Source organism: Chelon labrosus, assembly GCF_963514085.1.
Source record: "Chelon labrosus genome assembly, chromosome: 3".
Classification (NCBI taxonomy): domain Eukaryota; kingdom Metazoa; phylum Chordata; class Actinopteri; order Mugiliformes; family Mugilidae; genus Chelon; species Chelon labrosus.
Window position 1 is genome coordinate 21,065,382 of NC_140339.1, and position 15,989 is coordinate 21,081,370.

Consider the following 15,989-nt stretch of genomic DNA (forward strand, 5'->3'; position numbering starts at 1 on the left):
AGTGTTTTAATTACAACTATCGTTTGTCTTCGTTTCTCTGGTATTTAGAAAGTAAGTCGGTTAAACAAACACATATACCGTGATTTGATATATTTTCTTAAACTGTCTGGAAAGTGAAGACCAATATATAATAATAACCCTGGCCGATGTGTTACATTGAATCTTGATTGCTTCTGTCTGGCCGTCAGGGTGAAAGGTGAGAGTTCATCTGAATCTGAAAACAGGAGACACGTGTGGGTTAAAAAAGTAGTAAGTTTTATAAGCTAAGCTTGTACTAGTTAATATTACTAACATGAAACAAGTAAATTAGAAGCCCGACTATGACTTCGTGGTGTTAACACAAATAGCATCCCTAGCGTTCGTTTACTTTGACACTAGCACGTTTATGCTATGTAGCTAGCCATTAGCATTAAACCCTGACGGTATGTTTATACTGACAGATTGTTGGTCTGTTTATATCTGACAGATTGAATAGGTTCGAGGTTCGTAATCACACTGTACATAGCTTTTCATTTTGAAACAGCGTGAACAAGTCTTGGTCGTTTGGGGGATCTTATAGCTGAGCAATATTAGTAAGAGATTATGATCAATATTTGGACAAAATATTGTAGTGTTGGTGAGGGTGCTTCTGATTGCTTTGGTCCTTCCTTGTGGAACTAGCTACCTACAAAATGTGTCTATTTTCTCTGGTTTAATGTTTTCCTCGTCTGTGTCTTAACTACTCCCACGCAAATAGTTTATTATCATAATGTACAACTGATCACCAAGACTATCCAGACTTCCTGTTTTATCTCACCTTTCTTTCTGAAGCCACTGACGCTTGGTCTTATCTGTCTGCCCAGGCCCTTGCATCAGTAGCATCAGTAGCATCAGCTGCAGCGATGGCTGCCATATACTCAGGTATCCATCTAAAACTGAAGAGTCCACAGACTCCATGGGAGGACAAGCTGAAGTTGGCACGTTTTGCCTGGATCTCCTCTCAGTGCCTGTTACCTAACAAAGAACAGGTAACAAATGAAGCTGCTGCATGATGTAAAGATAATTGTAGACGTTCTGTGTGAGAAATTGTTACACTAATATGTCGCTTAGAATATAAATATGTAACACCTATTTCTATATTGTACATGCGTGTCTTGAACCTTGTTTGTCTGTAGGTGCTGTTGGACTGGTGCACCCATGCACTCACAGTCTGGTACAATAAAAAGGTGGAGTTTTCCCAGGATGTTTTGGAAGGCCTGTGGTGCTACCTTGACGACGTGCTTTGCAGCAGGAAGCTCCTGTCTCTTCTCAAGCAGGGAAAAACCATCAGTCTAAGAATAAACATGGCACAGGTACATCATTATTTAAGTACACATAACTTTCACGCAGAATCAGAGTCAGTCTACATTTGTTATTAGAGGTTTTATTGACAGCTCTTTCTCTGTTTGCCTTTAGCTGCTGCTTGACCGCCTGCAGGAGTGTACACAGGTTGGCTCCAAGTCACCACTGTGTTTGTCCACCATACTGAGTGTGTGTCGGGGTATACTGTCTTCTCCTACACTCTCATCTGTTTTCACCACCAAGTATGAACTCATGGTTGACCTGCTGGCCAAATTCTGCTTGTTGGCCTGCCGTGAGCTACAGCAGCCTTTTCTCATAAAACAGCAAATGATGGAGGCGGTTTCAAGTCAAGATGAACTGATTACTGAACCTGTTACCGAGTTGGAGACTACCCAAAATGAGCCAATGACTCTCAGTCTACCAGATCAGGCAGATTTGGATGCTGATAAATCCCCTTCCAAGCAAAAGGGAAACCTGCGTCTGGCTAATTTATTTGAGGTGCTGCTTCAGGTGATGTCATGTTATTTGTCAGTTCAGCGACAGCAAGGCAACCCTAACAGAGTCTTTACTATGGTCACCAACCAGCTGATCCAACCACTAGCGCTGCTTCGACACCTGCTGACCTCTGGGGAGTTTGCACCTTCTCACACAAAGCTGCATCTCCGTCAGCAGCTGTGCAGAGACATCCGCATCAAGATAGACTCCATCGTTCAGTTAGGTCTCTTCCCCTCTGAGCAACTGACCTTGTACAAGGAGGAGCTCCTTCCATCAAAAGAGGATTCTGGGAAACGTGGTTCTGAAGGGGCAAAAGGGCCACTGAAGCCAGTCAGTGCTGTGCTCTGCAAACTGAATGCCCAGGGCTACTGTGAGCCATCGCTGCACTACTCTGTGAAGTCCAACATGTTGTCCTTGCTGTTCAAGTTTTTTCTGGAAAGATATGGCAAAGTGAAGGGAGAAGTTGAGGAGGAGCAGAGGATGCTGTGTTTTTATTTTCTCATCAGATTGGTCCCAGCTTTAGATCTTCATCTTGATGGATGCTCAGCTTCACCTGCTTCCTCTGGGCAGAAGTCTCCTTCAGCGTCCCACTGTTCCCCAGAGAGCTGGAGCCTGGCTCTGCTGACTGTGGAGTCCCTGCTAAGCCAGGCTATATCAGCTGATATATATAATGTTGCTGCAGACAGAATACGACATGGAGAGGTCCAGCTCAATTTTTACAGAGCCTTAGGACAAATGCTCTTCAATGAGGCCCAACCAAGGTAACAATAAATACGTCATCATATACATTTTGTTGTCTCTAAAATTATTTTTTTCTTTTCTAAATAGAAAATGATTTTGTCTTATAGTTTTCTTGCCTTGTCTTTCAGCATACCATCATGGTACCGCTGTTTAAAGGTGCTTTTGAGTCTCAATCATCTGATTCTTGAACCAGACCTGGACCAGCTGTTGTCTTCAGCATGGGTTAATGCTGAAAGCATGGAAGCACGAGTACAACGGGCCAGACAGGTACTGATCTCATTTTTCATTTTAAACGCACTAAAAAATCTAGTGTAAATCCACATATATCATATGAAATAAAAATACTGTTCTGAGGAACATGTTTGACTGGTTCAATGTTTGTTTCCCAACAGCTCATGGTGTGCAGTCTCCTCCAGACCTACACTAAGCTCCGTCAACTGCCTCATCTGTTCTCTAAGCTCCTGTCTGTGATCTGTGAGCCAGCTTTGGACGACCTCCGACCTCCGCTGCTGTCTGAAGGCATTTCCAACTCCCTCAGGACTTGTCTTCTGGACACACCCCCATCCCAGAGCCTAACAATCTGCTCATTAGTGTTGGAGAGCATCAGGAGTTGTGTACTACCTGATCTGGTAAAGGAGGGAAGTGAGGCAGAGAAGATGGATATTGACGAAGGCCAGACGGACCAAGAGAGAGTAGATGCGTCTCTGAAACTCTTCTCCCTCAGTCAGCTGCTTCATACTGTTTTGTTTAGTCTGAAGACTCTAGACAATGCCTCTCCTGTGCCTTTAGTCAAGCAGAGTCAAGACCTAATGAAGGAGATTCGGCAGTTAATCAAGGAGTTACTTCATGCCTTGTCAGCAGAGAAGAAACCTATTAAAGCAAATACAAGGCCACTTCAGAAGACCACAAGGAAAGACAAAAAGAATCTGGCCCACAAAGGGTCAGAGAAGGGTTCAGGGTCTGAAATAGGAGCATTGTGGCAACAGAAGACCCAGGAGGCCACTCTGCTGCTCAAATACACCTGGATGGAAGTAGACACACTCTTCCATATACACTGCAGCAAATACACATCTCTTGACTCAACCCAGACATCAGCTTTAAGTGACACTGAGGAACAATCCTCTTCCAGTTCTCCAGTAATAACCCACATAGAGAGTCTTTTGTCTGGTGAGATCTTACCAGCACGTCTCCATCCATCCCCCTCTCGCAGCCCCATGAGCTGTTTGCTGCTCAAGATCCTAACTTTACAACAGATGAAGAAGATTTTGGCCGATAGTCCCTTACTGTGTGACTCCAACACTGCTGCGTTACTAAACAGGGCCGCCCAGTTTATTTTAGCAAAATCTGAGCTTGAGATGAAGCCGGATGGAGAGCAGGCTTGGGACGGGCAGATAAGCAGTGTAAATACCAGCACCTACTTTGTAGCACACTGGTATCTTGTCACGTCCAATCTGCCTTTGATTCTTCCCCACCTGAGTGGAGAGGAACTGGGCTGCGTTGCAAATGTGCTCGTGAGCTCACTGCTCATCAGTCAGACAGACAGATCCAAAGACCAGCTGCCTGGGTGTCTGACTGTCCCCCTCATATCTTCACAACTCCTCCAAAGCCAAGTTTTTGCTGAGCTGCCTTCACTGTTCACTGCTTCAGTTTGGTCCCTCACACAAAGAATCATCAGTGTGCTCAAAGCCGCACATGCACCCAAGGTTTGTCCTACTCTCCTGACACTTCAGGAGAAAGAAACCGGAGCCATGTCTTCAGGGAGAGATCCCGGTCAGGTGAAGAAAGAGACCATTGTTGAGGATATTTTGGCCTCCACAAAAACTGGAGAGGTCCCTGTGCTGCTGACTGAAACACAAACCAAGGAGCTGGCAAACCTTATCCAAATCTTGACTAACCTAGATCCAGATGGGATGAGCTCTGAGGATCTCTCCTCCATTTTCCTTCTCCTATTTTTCGTGCTCACCTCCACCTCCAGTCAACCAGACCAGATGGCTGTGGACCCTGCTGAATCTGGAGGTGATGCCCTGTTCAAAGGGAAGCTGCTGAGAGTTTTGGCTAATCTCCTGGAGGGTAGACATTTCCAAAGTGTCTTGAAGCTCATCCACGGTAGTAGTCTGCTGCAGGCTACTGTATCGTCTCTACTCTGGTTTTGCAAAAGTGCAAGATTTCAAGCTTCTTGCAGTCCTGATTGGTTGGATCTAATCAAAGCAGTACAAGGCTTCATAAAATCCTTGGTACAGCTGATTATCAACAGAAACAGCAGTGTTCGACTCAACCTTGATCAGTTTGCTTCCTATCTTGCCAGTAAGCAAATTGCGGTTTCCGTTTCAGGAGCATCCGTGTTATCTGTCCATCTTCTGCTGGCGTCTCTGACTTCTTTCTCCCAGGCAATGACCTCAAACTTTGGAAAAAGCCAACCAATGGATCAAACTTTGACCCAAATGTTAGCAAGAACCACTGCTTCACTGGGACCAGCCGTTGAGTCTGTCCTAAAGCCCCAGGCTGTTGGTCAAGCAGTCATCCAGCCAGCCAGCATCCTTGGTCAAGCGTTTGTAGTTGAAGTGGTTACGGCCATGCTGCGCTGTGAACTGTCCTCACTGTCAGTGGAGGATGAGAACAAACATAGCTCCCCACTCACCCTGACTTATATGACTCTATATCAGAGCTTCTGCCAGCAGATACTCAGAGAAATTAACTCTGCCCCCAGACCCACAGACTTCCTGGTTTCCTCTCTCCAGTTCCTGTCTGCGTTTTACAAAGCAGTGGAGACAATAGGAGCAGAGAGGGAGAAGGAGCAAGGAGAGGCGAAGAGGGATGGAAAGGATAAGGATATAGATGAGCTGTACATTCAGCTACTGCACAATGTGTACACACTGTTGACAGGTAAATGGGCCCACATTATGAACAAAGATATCATTCACTTATGCAATCGTACCCTGCGTATTGCACACACTGGCATAAGTTCTTTAAATACTGATTTATCTTTTTGACTGAACTAAATTAAGTTATATGTTTTAGTAGTTTGGTAATGTAAAGTGTTTTGACTTTATTTTCAGCTCCTTGGCTGTCTTCAACTGATCTTAGTGAACTGGAGCCTGCTGTGCAGGAGCTGTTGCGCCACCTAGTGGAGAAAAGCACTACAAGCCAGTTCAACCTGCTGCTGATGATGATCAGAGATGGTCTGGATGTCAGCAAGCTGAGGGCAGGAAACTGCAGGGTGAGGTTTTACTTGTAAAGATTTGATGTTTCACATATGAAGAACCAAGTAATTGTAGATTTTTTTCTGGGATGCTATTACAGTGTTTTAAATGATCTCTTACTTTGTGTAAGACTCTGCTTTGTTTTTGTAGTGAATAATAACTGCTGTGACATTAAATGCTCATTAAATGAACTGTTTTCTAACTCTTTCCCCCCTACGTACTGTTCTCCAGGAGGTGCTATCTACAGTTGTCATCATTAAGCTGCTTCCCTGTTGTCAGTTACCAGAGACCTGCTCTAAAGCTCTGTGGCTCATTGCACCACAGATTATATCTGCTATGGTGGTGAGAAAACCAAACACACACGCACAGTCATCCACAGCTGAAAAAAGAACATGCTTCAGTGAGAACGCGTCACTCATGGCCAGATATGCACACATTTATGCACTGTACTTGAACAGAGGGTTATTGGGGTCAGCCCAGTAGTTTTGTTATTGTGTTAAGCCTTTTTACTATTAAAACATCTAAATTCAGACTTTCGAAGTAAGGAGAAATAAAATTGACTTTAAGATTGCAGTTTCTTTCCAAACCTTTCAGGAGGAGCTGACATTCAAACCAAAATAATTTAAACTGTGTCATTACAGGTTGGTTTAGTTGCATTGTTCAAAAACCGGTTTCACAAACTCAGTCTAGTGTGAAAACAATGGAATGAGGATGAACTAGGTTAAGTGCGTCGAAACATGCACCTGCGCCTTCTTTGTGTTTGAGGAAGACAGAAAGAAAAAACTGAGCGGTTATTCCATACTGTCACAGAAAGGGCTGCCACTACATTTGAATAATTTAGGGCTCTATGTCCTCTTTCTGGTGTGTGTGTGTGTGGATAAAAGCAAAACCATTAAGCTAGTATTCTCAGTCCCGGCAATGTTAAGACAAGCATGGGACAGGGACATGCTGAGAGCATTTGACATAATGTCCCCGGGCCTTTGTGGGAATAACTTTACAGTGACAGAGTGCTGGAAGTACACAGGGCAATTTTTAGCAGCTAATTTATAATCATAGTCTGTTGATCTTTCAGACAAATGCACACATGGCACAGTAACATGCGTGTCATACTCTGTTACCCACACTCACAGTGTCCGTTATCATATGTGTAACGTCCTTCAATGTCGATTACCACTTCTGTTACACATAAATGGTGTGAATATCAACACTTCAGTTGAAAACCTGCAAAATGACTAATGTTTAGTGCATCTTCTGTGACACAACAGGCATTTTTCACAAGAGAAAGTTTGTATGTATGTAATGGTAGGAAAGGCCCAGGTGTTATGCTGCAGTCAAGTTGAACTTGTGAGTCCAGGATTATGAGAATAGGAAGATGTGCTCATGCAATTCTTGGTTCATGTGGTAACATCAGCTGTGAGGTGCGAAAATGCTGCTGCTAGCCAACTAGTGGTGTCTAGAAGACACCCAGGCTTACAGTTTAGCAATATACCGACTGGGTAACTTTATGTTTGAATTGCATAACAGGATGAGGCCTTAGGAAATTTCAACATTTTCCTCAGACATGTTATAAAATTACAAAGACAACTTTTTAAAGCTAAATTACAATATATTTACGTAACGTAATTTACACACATTATGAACTCCGACCTCACTGAAAGCTTTAAAAAGTTAATTCATGAAGAAATTCCATTTTCACATTTTGTATATGCCGTGTGTATATTTGCAGCTGCTTGGTCTCATAGCTGTGTCTCAGTGTGTTTATCTCTCTGTGTTACAGTTCTTAGTGAGATCGTCCAGTCAGGACGTCTCTCTGACCCTTCCCTTTACTGTTCCCACGGTGACATCATTGACAGCACTGCTGCATCAGGGCGAGGGGTTCATCACCAACCCTCATCATGTGGTTCTGGTGCTTGGGGCACTCCAGTCGGTGCCCCTCGACCACATGACCCCCCTCGCCTACCAGTCAGCGTTCCTGGCTGTTCACGAGGCGCTGTTTGCCATCATCCTGTGTCACCCTCAGGTACGAAGAGACACATCGGTGTTGTGACATGATCGGGAAGCAAATCATTGTTGTCATTAATTTGATTGCACTAATATCTATGTTGACTATATTCATTTGAGTCTTATCTGGAACTGAAATGACACAATTAATCAAAACGGCAGATTAAATGTCTTTGTCTGTAATAAAAGCAAAACACAAGATAAGGATCATATGATAAGATAATCAAACAAGGAGATCCATTCAGTGTTTGTTTTACACATCTAAACAGGCTATTAAGAAAGTTGTTACAGTTAATTTCAGCCCTTAAGTTAACGACATTACTGAAGTCTAAGTACCTCAACGAACAGATGCAGGGAGAACACACAAACAAAATGTTGAACCCATGACTATCACCAGTGGCCTGGCGATGATGTTGAAGGTTACATCTGACTGGTCCATTCTTGTAAATGCAATATTGCTGGAAAATAATTGAACAAATTTCCTTCAATTTGGCAAAAATCTGGCCTTGGACTCGAAGATGAACTGATTATTGTTTCAAACAAATATCTTATGTGATAAAACGAGCAATTGACAACATTTTATGTCCAAAAGGTTGAAGGTCAACTTTATTGTTATCATGAAATTCAGTCTGGACAGACATGGATGCAAACAAAGTCTTCACTACACACACATGTACGCACAGTGTTGCACAGTTCTTTTAAGCAGACACTGCTGAAGGCTAAAAGAGCTCCAGTTCCTCTGCATTTATTTGATAAAAAAATAATTATACTGTCTGTATTGACAGATCGTGAATGGTCTGACTTAAATATTATATTATATTATGGAGAACATAATGATCAGTTTAATCATAATTTATGATTTGCTAGATAATACAGATTTTTACAGTTCTTACAAGAAAGTAAGATTGAAAATAATCTGTGACTACGGTTTGTCCCCCACTTGTGAAACCAAACCCGAGCGCCAGGGGCGTTACTAGACCTTATTCACTGGGGCACGTGCCTTAGTAAAAGTCTCCAGTGCCCCAGTAAAATTCTAGCGCTGCTCTCGCTGGAAACGGCATTCATGAGCGCATCTCCGTGCCTGCTTTAGTCATGACTCGAGCCTGTCACTATCCTTGTATCTTTACCAGTGGTTTAATATAGCCTACAGCAGCGGTTCCCAAACTTTTTTGGCCGCGCACCCCCTTCTATATCCCAACCGCGCTGACGCACCCGTCTCGCTGTTACTTCCATTCACCGGCGCACTCGCTCTACTCTCGCTCTACCACCCACACACACGTTACGGTCGCACATGCGCACTGTACTACCCCCTTAAAAGGAGCCACGCTACTCTTATAACAATATAATGAAACAAAGTTACGCACAAGCTTCCACTTTTAAGAGCAAAGAGAATGAGGACAGGCTCAGAGGCAGAAAGGAGATAAGTTGGGGGAAATATGGCTAATATTTTCAGCCGAATTGAACAAAAATTGCAGCAACTGTAAATGACCGTGGAGCTAACACAACGACGTCATCATAACACAGCGGTTTTGGAAATAAAATTAGAACGCCAGTAATTTTAACTAAATTGTAATAAAGTTACACAAGACCCACAACATAAATAACAAAGAGCATAGACTCAGGAACAGATATAAAAATTTATTTTTTTAATGTATTGGGAGTTGGGGGCCTGTGCCCCAGCAAAGCTCTAGGTCTAGAATCGCCCCTGCCGAGCGCTCCTGTAGCGACGGTCATTGGAGGCCAGGGCTGCTGGTTAGAATCCACAATTTGAACAAAATATTGTATGTGGTGCTGCTGAGCCCGCAGGATGCCTCAGAGGAATGTTGCTTTTAACTAAAGGATATTGCAGCTCACCAGAGTCGTGCTGCAGCTGCATGAAAAACTTGTAACATTCACATTTTCAACTTTTACTGGAAGTGGTTGCATGACACATAAAGGATCAGACATACATCTAAAGGTCTCGAATGGGAACATACGCATTTAAGCCTACACATGGCCTCTGGTTGTGACTGTGTTAATGTGATAATTTTTCAGTGTCTCACCGTTTAAAATGTTGACAGTTTTTTGTTCACAAATGGCAACGGAGCGGGACTGAAACAGGACAGCTGCACTGAATAAAACAGGCCGAGGACCAGCTAACTCATATCAGATGTTTGAGGACAAAAGGCGTCAGTAAAGAGACCAGCAGAGAGGGAGGGAGAGGTAAAACTGAGACGAGAAAAGAGGCAGTGAAGGGTACGAGTATGGAAGAAGAGAAGGGAATAAGACGTGAACAATCAAGAGACCAGGGAAGAATTTGGAGATGGACAGAAAAAAAGCAAAGATTTGAGCGGAACGTGCTACACGAGGGAAGTTTTAGCACAAAATGGAAGAGTGGTGTGAGCTAGAGAGAGGAGGTGTGATAGGACAGAGAGGAGGTGGAGAGGAGAAGTAGGTGGGCTGGCATGCAGAGTAGGTTGGCATGGAGCGGGTTGAAGTCGATGGAAACAGTTGCTGAGCTCCAACCAGAGCCGGTGACATCATCCCTCCCTCATTTATATTCTCTGCGTCTCTCACACAGAGACCAGAGGAGAGAGGTATAGACAGAATTGCAAACATAGCTCTCGTGGGATTCCAACTTTTACCTCGGGCCATAGTGTGAATTGTAAGTTCAGGGCGGGTAACGTTTTTAACGTAGTCTGTTCACCCCACAGTCGAAAATAACCAGAAGATGACAGCACTTCTAACATCCTAAAACTTTTCACATCTCCTTAGACGTTTCTTTAAACTTAAAAACGTTCCACCACACATTATGATAGCATCACATCAAAATGTCACTCAGGATTCACTAAAGTCTACTAATTAGGGTCCTGAATACGCAGCAACATACTATGAAGTTATTTGTAAATCACTAAGAATAAATGTAGCACCTCATAGTTGTTTGAAACACTGTGATCTTCTGCCAGTCTCTGTTACCGTTAGCAACACCAGTTGAACTCTTCCCAAAGATTAGCAGACGGTTTTTCAGCGAGGAGCCAATAGGATATATTAATACTTACTTTATTATATTATAATACTATATTTGCATGACCGTGTGTTTTGTGTTTATGTTTTCAGGTGATGCAGAAGGCAGCTCCGACGTTCTTGAATGTCTTCTATCGTCTGGTGGCATCGATCATGCAGGAGGGTCGGCAGAAAGGAGACGGTGACACAGGTAACGCGGAGAGGATCACTCAAGGTGTCGCGTTTGAGCACATGATAGTATAAATCAAGTAAGGAAGGTCAGGGTTTTCACCGTAAGTTGAGAAAACAGCAGGATAGTTCATCAGGTCATCAGCTCCTCACAGAAGAAGCCCTTTCATCTAACATAAAAGAAGAAATTCTCAGTAATTACTTCTATACAGGACTCAGGTTCAGTCCAGATATGGCTTCTGGTGGTGCCCTCCTGTCCTTGAAATATAACAAAGAATAACTTTAATAGATTAAAGTACTGAAGATAATGAATACATTGTGTAAACTGCACTTTGTGAAAAACTGTAATCACTTTCCAACACTGTTGGCAGTTTCTGGTATTTACTCAACAGCAGGAGCCACCCAGAAGCAGAGAACATCAAAGATAGGGTTCACAATGTTGACTCATTTTCTAGTTTAAACCCACTGTAAACTGTAGATGTCTGTTGCGCAAGTCTTAATCACCATAGAAACTATGCTGTATGTATTCATTTTCCTTCTTACTTTCTTTGCCAAGCCAACTTTAAAAAGTATCATTTACAAAACAAATTAAGAAAAAGAAAATTATCTAAGTGCAGGAAATACTGCACCCAAACACTAAGTCTCTGGTTTAATGTCTGTGTAGACAACCTTAAATTAAGTTGATGAATTAACGTCTCTGTTTTCTGAAGGTGCCGACAGCGATGTGTATTTGCAGTGCGCCAGGCTGGTTGAGAGGATGTACTCCCACATTGCTGCTGCACCTGAGAGCTTCACCACGCTGTCAGCATTCATGGTGGCTCAATATGTCACAGAGCTGCAGAAGGTACACACACACACTCATTATAAATGTGCTGTGTGTCTTCTTTTTGCCAGTATTTGCATAAGAAGATTAATCTGACAGAAAGTTTTACAATCCAGTGACAGAGCAGTGAAATGCCAGACAGCCACAATCACAGACAGTCAAAGTATCATACAAAGTCAATACAGCTCCTGATCCCAACCCATCAGTCATCCCCTGTGATTGTCCACAGCTGTGAGTGACGCACAAACTCGCACGTACATGTATGGAAGAGTCAGGAGGATCTCAGCTGATCCTTTTATCCAGCCCAGTTTGTCTGGTTCTAGTTTAGCTGAGTGTCAGAGACATTCACAGTGACGCTGAGAAGAAGAAACGGGGAAACATTTCCATTTGCCAAATTGTAGATCTTCACAGATCTCAGTGAACAGGTCCAGGATTACTGTAACTCCATGTGCTGGAGAGAAGCTTTAAGCTGGATCTTCCCTCAGTCCAGTGAGTCACGTCTGGCTTGTGAGCGCGGTTCCTCTCTGCTGCCAGACTGTACTTAAGATGACGCCGGCCTGACTCAGCAGTTCCCAGCACAGTTACACATTCAGAAGAAGGCAAGACAGTACCCATCCAGCCTGTTAGATGGAGGGGCAGGGACAGGAAGACAGATGTTGGGGATTCTTTGAACTTTGTTTGAATTGTCTACTAATCCAAAAAAATGGATTTATGTTGAGCTTTTCAAGAAATGTTTCTCTTTGTAAGTTGGAGGTAATGTAAATGTCTCTGTGTCAGATGATGACCGATTTAAAGAAAGCTGGATAAGAATAGATGCAGCAGAACAGGAAATAGTGTCTTTTTTTATTCCACACGATCTTCTTACCTCTTTCCTTCTTACCTGTCAAAATGTGGTGCCTACATTACCTACAATGAAACTCAACCACTGACAGTTGGAGACTTGACGACATTTTGTCACACACAGCTCAATCTGGAGACACAAAAGTCTTTATACGACTTTTTCACATATTCCCAGAGACTCCTGTACACCTGTATACAGACTTTGACATGTAAAAATGGTACACTGTCCCTTTAAAATATCCCTTTATTTCAGTATGTTTATTTCAAGCTATAGTGCTTAAATCACACAAACTGCTGACATGTGCCTGAGGTTATCTTCTCTTCTTACAGAGCAAGGAAAAGTGACACCAGTAGTAACCTGGGTTTTATTTTCTTTGTCTGACTTTCCTCTGAGTGCAGAGTTTCTTTTTAATCTGATGCATCATAAACTTTTCTTGGACACTTCTCAGATTATATTTCATTCCTCCTGACCTCCAGGCACTAATAGTTGAATTCATAGAAGCTTCCACTCATAACTCTCTACCACAGTCTCTCTCACACTCTCTGTCTCTTGCTGTGGTTGCTGTTGTCTTAAGATCCGGCAGATAGTCGTTGCTGGTTGATGTAAAAGTTAATGGTGCACCAGCGTGGGACTGTTTCCATAGACACCAGATTTCAAACTTAAATCATACTCTGTAATGCGGAGAGATTTACCAGCAAGTGCTGATCCTGCACTACAGCTTGAAGTTTAGTAGAGTGCAGATACACCTGACAAAAGCATTTGATAAACTCAATTGACTACTGCATCGATCAGGCATAACATTATAACCACCTTCCTAATATTGTGTAGGTCTCCCTTGTGCCTCCAAAACAGTTGTGAGTCATCAGAGAATGGACATGGTCCTTCTGAGGGTGTCCTGTGGTGTCCTGGCAACAGAATGTTGTTAGTGGGGGCCTTTGGGTCCTCTGGGTTGAGGCCAACACCTTGTGCTGTTCTTCATATTTTTTGAGTTGTTCCTAAACCGTTTTTTGTGTGTGTGCCTGTATCGGGCTGCATCCTGCTGAGAGTGGCTGCTGCCAGGTCCTGCGTACCACTACCTGTAGCCTTCAACCAACTGCAGCTCCATGACATTTGGATTTATTATCTTTAGCTTCCAGAAAACCCATAATTTGTTGCTCCCTTCAAAATCTGTAGCCTGTCATTAGCTGACAGACTAATCATTTAACAGGTAACAGAGCAGTCGCAACCGCTTCACTCCGTGTCATGTCAAAGGACTGAGCACTGTGGTCACAGTAGATAGCATCAGGTCATGGTGTTTAACACCTGTAGACTAGCCAGGGTATAATGTAACAGACATGAATAACCAGACGATATTAGATATCCTCCTGGCTTCTTTTCCAGGGTTCACTGAGCACAGGTCCTTGTTTGCATTGCATTGTTGTGCATTTGAGTGTTGTTGGAGAAGGAAATCTACACTTGCTGTAGTGTTGGTTGTCATGCTGGCTGAACACACTGCTCTTCTTCTGTCATTTGGGTGCAAATTAAGTTTGTACTCCTCCCATTTGCAGAGATCCAAACAATTCAAATCTGATTGTGGAACTTACTTGGATTACAAGATCAAGAGTAAAGTGGAGTGGTTGCTACAGATCAAATAACTGATATTAGGATCAACAAGAACAGTATTCTGGTATTTACTGACCTCATTTGACAAACTTTTTTTTTTTTCAGATTTCTTTGTAATTTAAAATCTTTGAATGTTTTTTTACATTTACATCTTTGAATATCTGCTGGATTTCAAACAGGCCTATTTAATTGATCATCAGTGTTATTGTAGCCAACTTCAATAATGTACATTTTGCCAGGTTTTTCTAAGATAGCTGGTTGTCTGCGTCTTTTCATACCGCTCTCACTTTGAGCTCAACTATTATTATATATTATTATTATTATTATTATACTATTACTATACATAATTTATGTTTTGATATGTTTGCCTCTGGCTCTCCCTCAGGTTGCATATTGCATATTACCGCATACAATATCATGTTGGTGTCTTGATAACGTTTATGTTTTCTGCAAGAATATGAATTATGAACTAGACAAACATTGTTTCACCTCAGAATCACCTGCTTTGCTTTGGTCATATTTTAAATTCCTGTCTTTTTTCTTTGTCTCCTCTGCTGTCCAGGTTACTCTGCGACCAGACGTCAAGCTGCATCTGACTGAGGGCATCTATTCGATCCTTGACATGTGTTTGGAGCAGGATATCAAGTTTCTGACGGCCGGGCTGCAGATGGGAGTCAGAGAGGTGTTCAACGAGCTGTACAGCAGCTACACCCACTACCACAAAGCACAGAGGCAAGGGGAGGACAAATACACTGTTTGAATTGGCAAGACAAACACCGGCCACCTTTGGTTTAGGATTCAGATTAATTCTATCAAAGCATATTTTTTTCTAGTTATATATTTATATGTATTTTCTGCTGTTGAATGAGAAGTGAGGAATAACAGCTTGTGGACACCATATGATGTACACATATGGTGTAAACACAGTCGACGTTGTAAGCTCGCTGTAGATTACCTTCTGCTCCACAGACAGACAGACACAGTTGTTGTTAAAATGAAGACAACATAGTATTGACTTGAATTCACCTGAGATGTCTTTGCTTGGTGTAACCAGACCTGCAGGTAAAATGGACTGAATTTCATATAAATCCAGATAGATCATGTTGGTTACACACTGCACCATAAACACACAGCACATCACAGACTGTTCCCAGGTGGCGCAGAGACCAGTCACTTTATGATGGAGTCAGCACAGGAAGTGTTCAATAGAACCACTGCTCATTGAAAATATGATTCTCAAATGATATTAATATCAGAAATGGTATGAATGTGTGTAAATTGTACTTTATCTCATTGTTATTGATTTAAATACAGTTTCTTTTTCAAGCCTGTTTCCAAGCATCTTTCTCTTTTCAGTATTGTGGGTTATTTATACACACACACACACACACACACACACACACACACACACACACACACACACACACACATATATCAAGGTGTTGGCCACTGACAAACCTGGCCTAGAGTATGCACCTCTTGGCATGAAGACTGTGCAAACCCCTGAGTTGCTTCAGAAAAACTCAACTCACAGCTGTTTTATTTTAACTTCAATAGTTGTTGATACAAAGGCTGGCAGTAAGTGACCGCGCTGGTATTCATGCAATAAAATGATCTTTTAAACTGACAGAGTGTAAACGTTAATGAAAAACAGTCAAGAAAATCTGGATCAGGTTGAGCTTTTTTAAGAATCAGCCGATGTATACGTCATTGATGGAAAAAATAAATGGTCCGAGGCATAAAACAGTATTTCATAGCTTCAGAACTTCTGGGGACTGTAATTAAAATCACTTTA

The 15,989-nt window shown here is 42.5% G+C and overlaps 1 protein-coding gene across 2 annotated transcripts; it reads left to right on the plus strand.

Annotated features, from left to right (window-relative positions):
* Positions 1 to 8: 8 nt before the first annotated feature.
* On the plus strand, positions 9 to 15,500 carry urb2 (URB2 ribosome biogenesis homolog). Of its 2 annotated transcripts, XM_084541776.1 has the most exons (12): positions 9 to 249; positions 843 to 1,007; positions 1,155 to 1,331; positions 1,435 to 2,576; positions 2,685 to 2,823; positions 2,949 to 5,439; positions 5,613 to 5,773; positions 5,988 to 6,098; positions 7,534 to 7,776; positions 10,854 to 10,950; positions 11,639 to 11,772; positions 14,757 to 15,500. In XM_084541776.1, the coding sequence occupies exons 2-12, from the start codon at positions 882 to 884 to the stop codon at positions 14,952 to 14,954; spliced, it is 5,019 nt and encodes a 1,672-aa protein (XP_084397902.1). In that variant the 5' UTR covers positions 9 to 249; positions 843 to 881; the 3' UTR covers positions 14,955 to 15,500. The 2 variants fall into 2 exon arrangements, with proteins under 2 accessions (XP_084397902.1, XP_084397901.1); XM_084541775.1 differs by having other exon boundaries at positions 9 to 1,007.
* Positions 15,501 to 15,989: the final 489 nt, after the last annotated feature.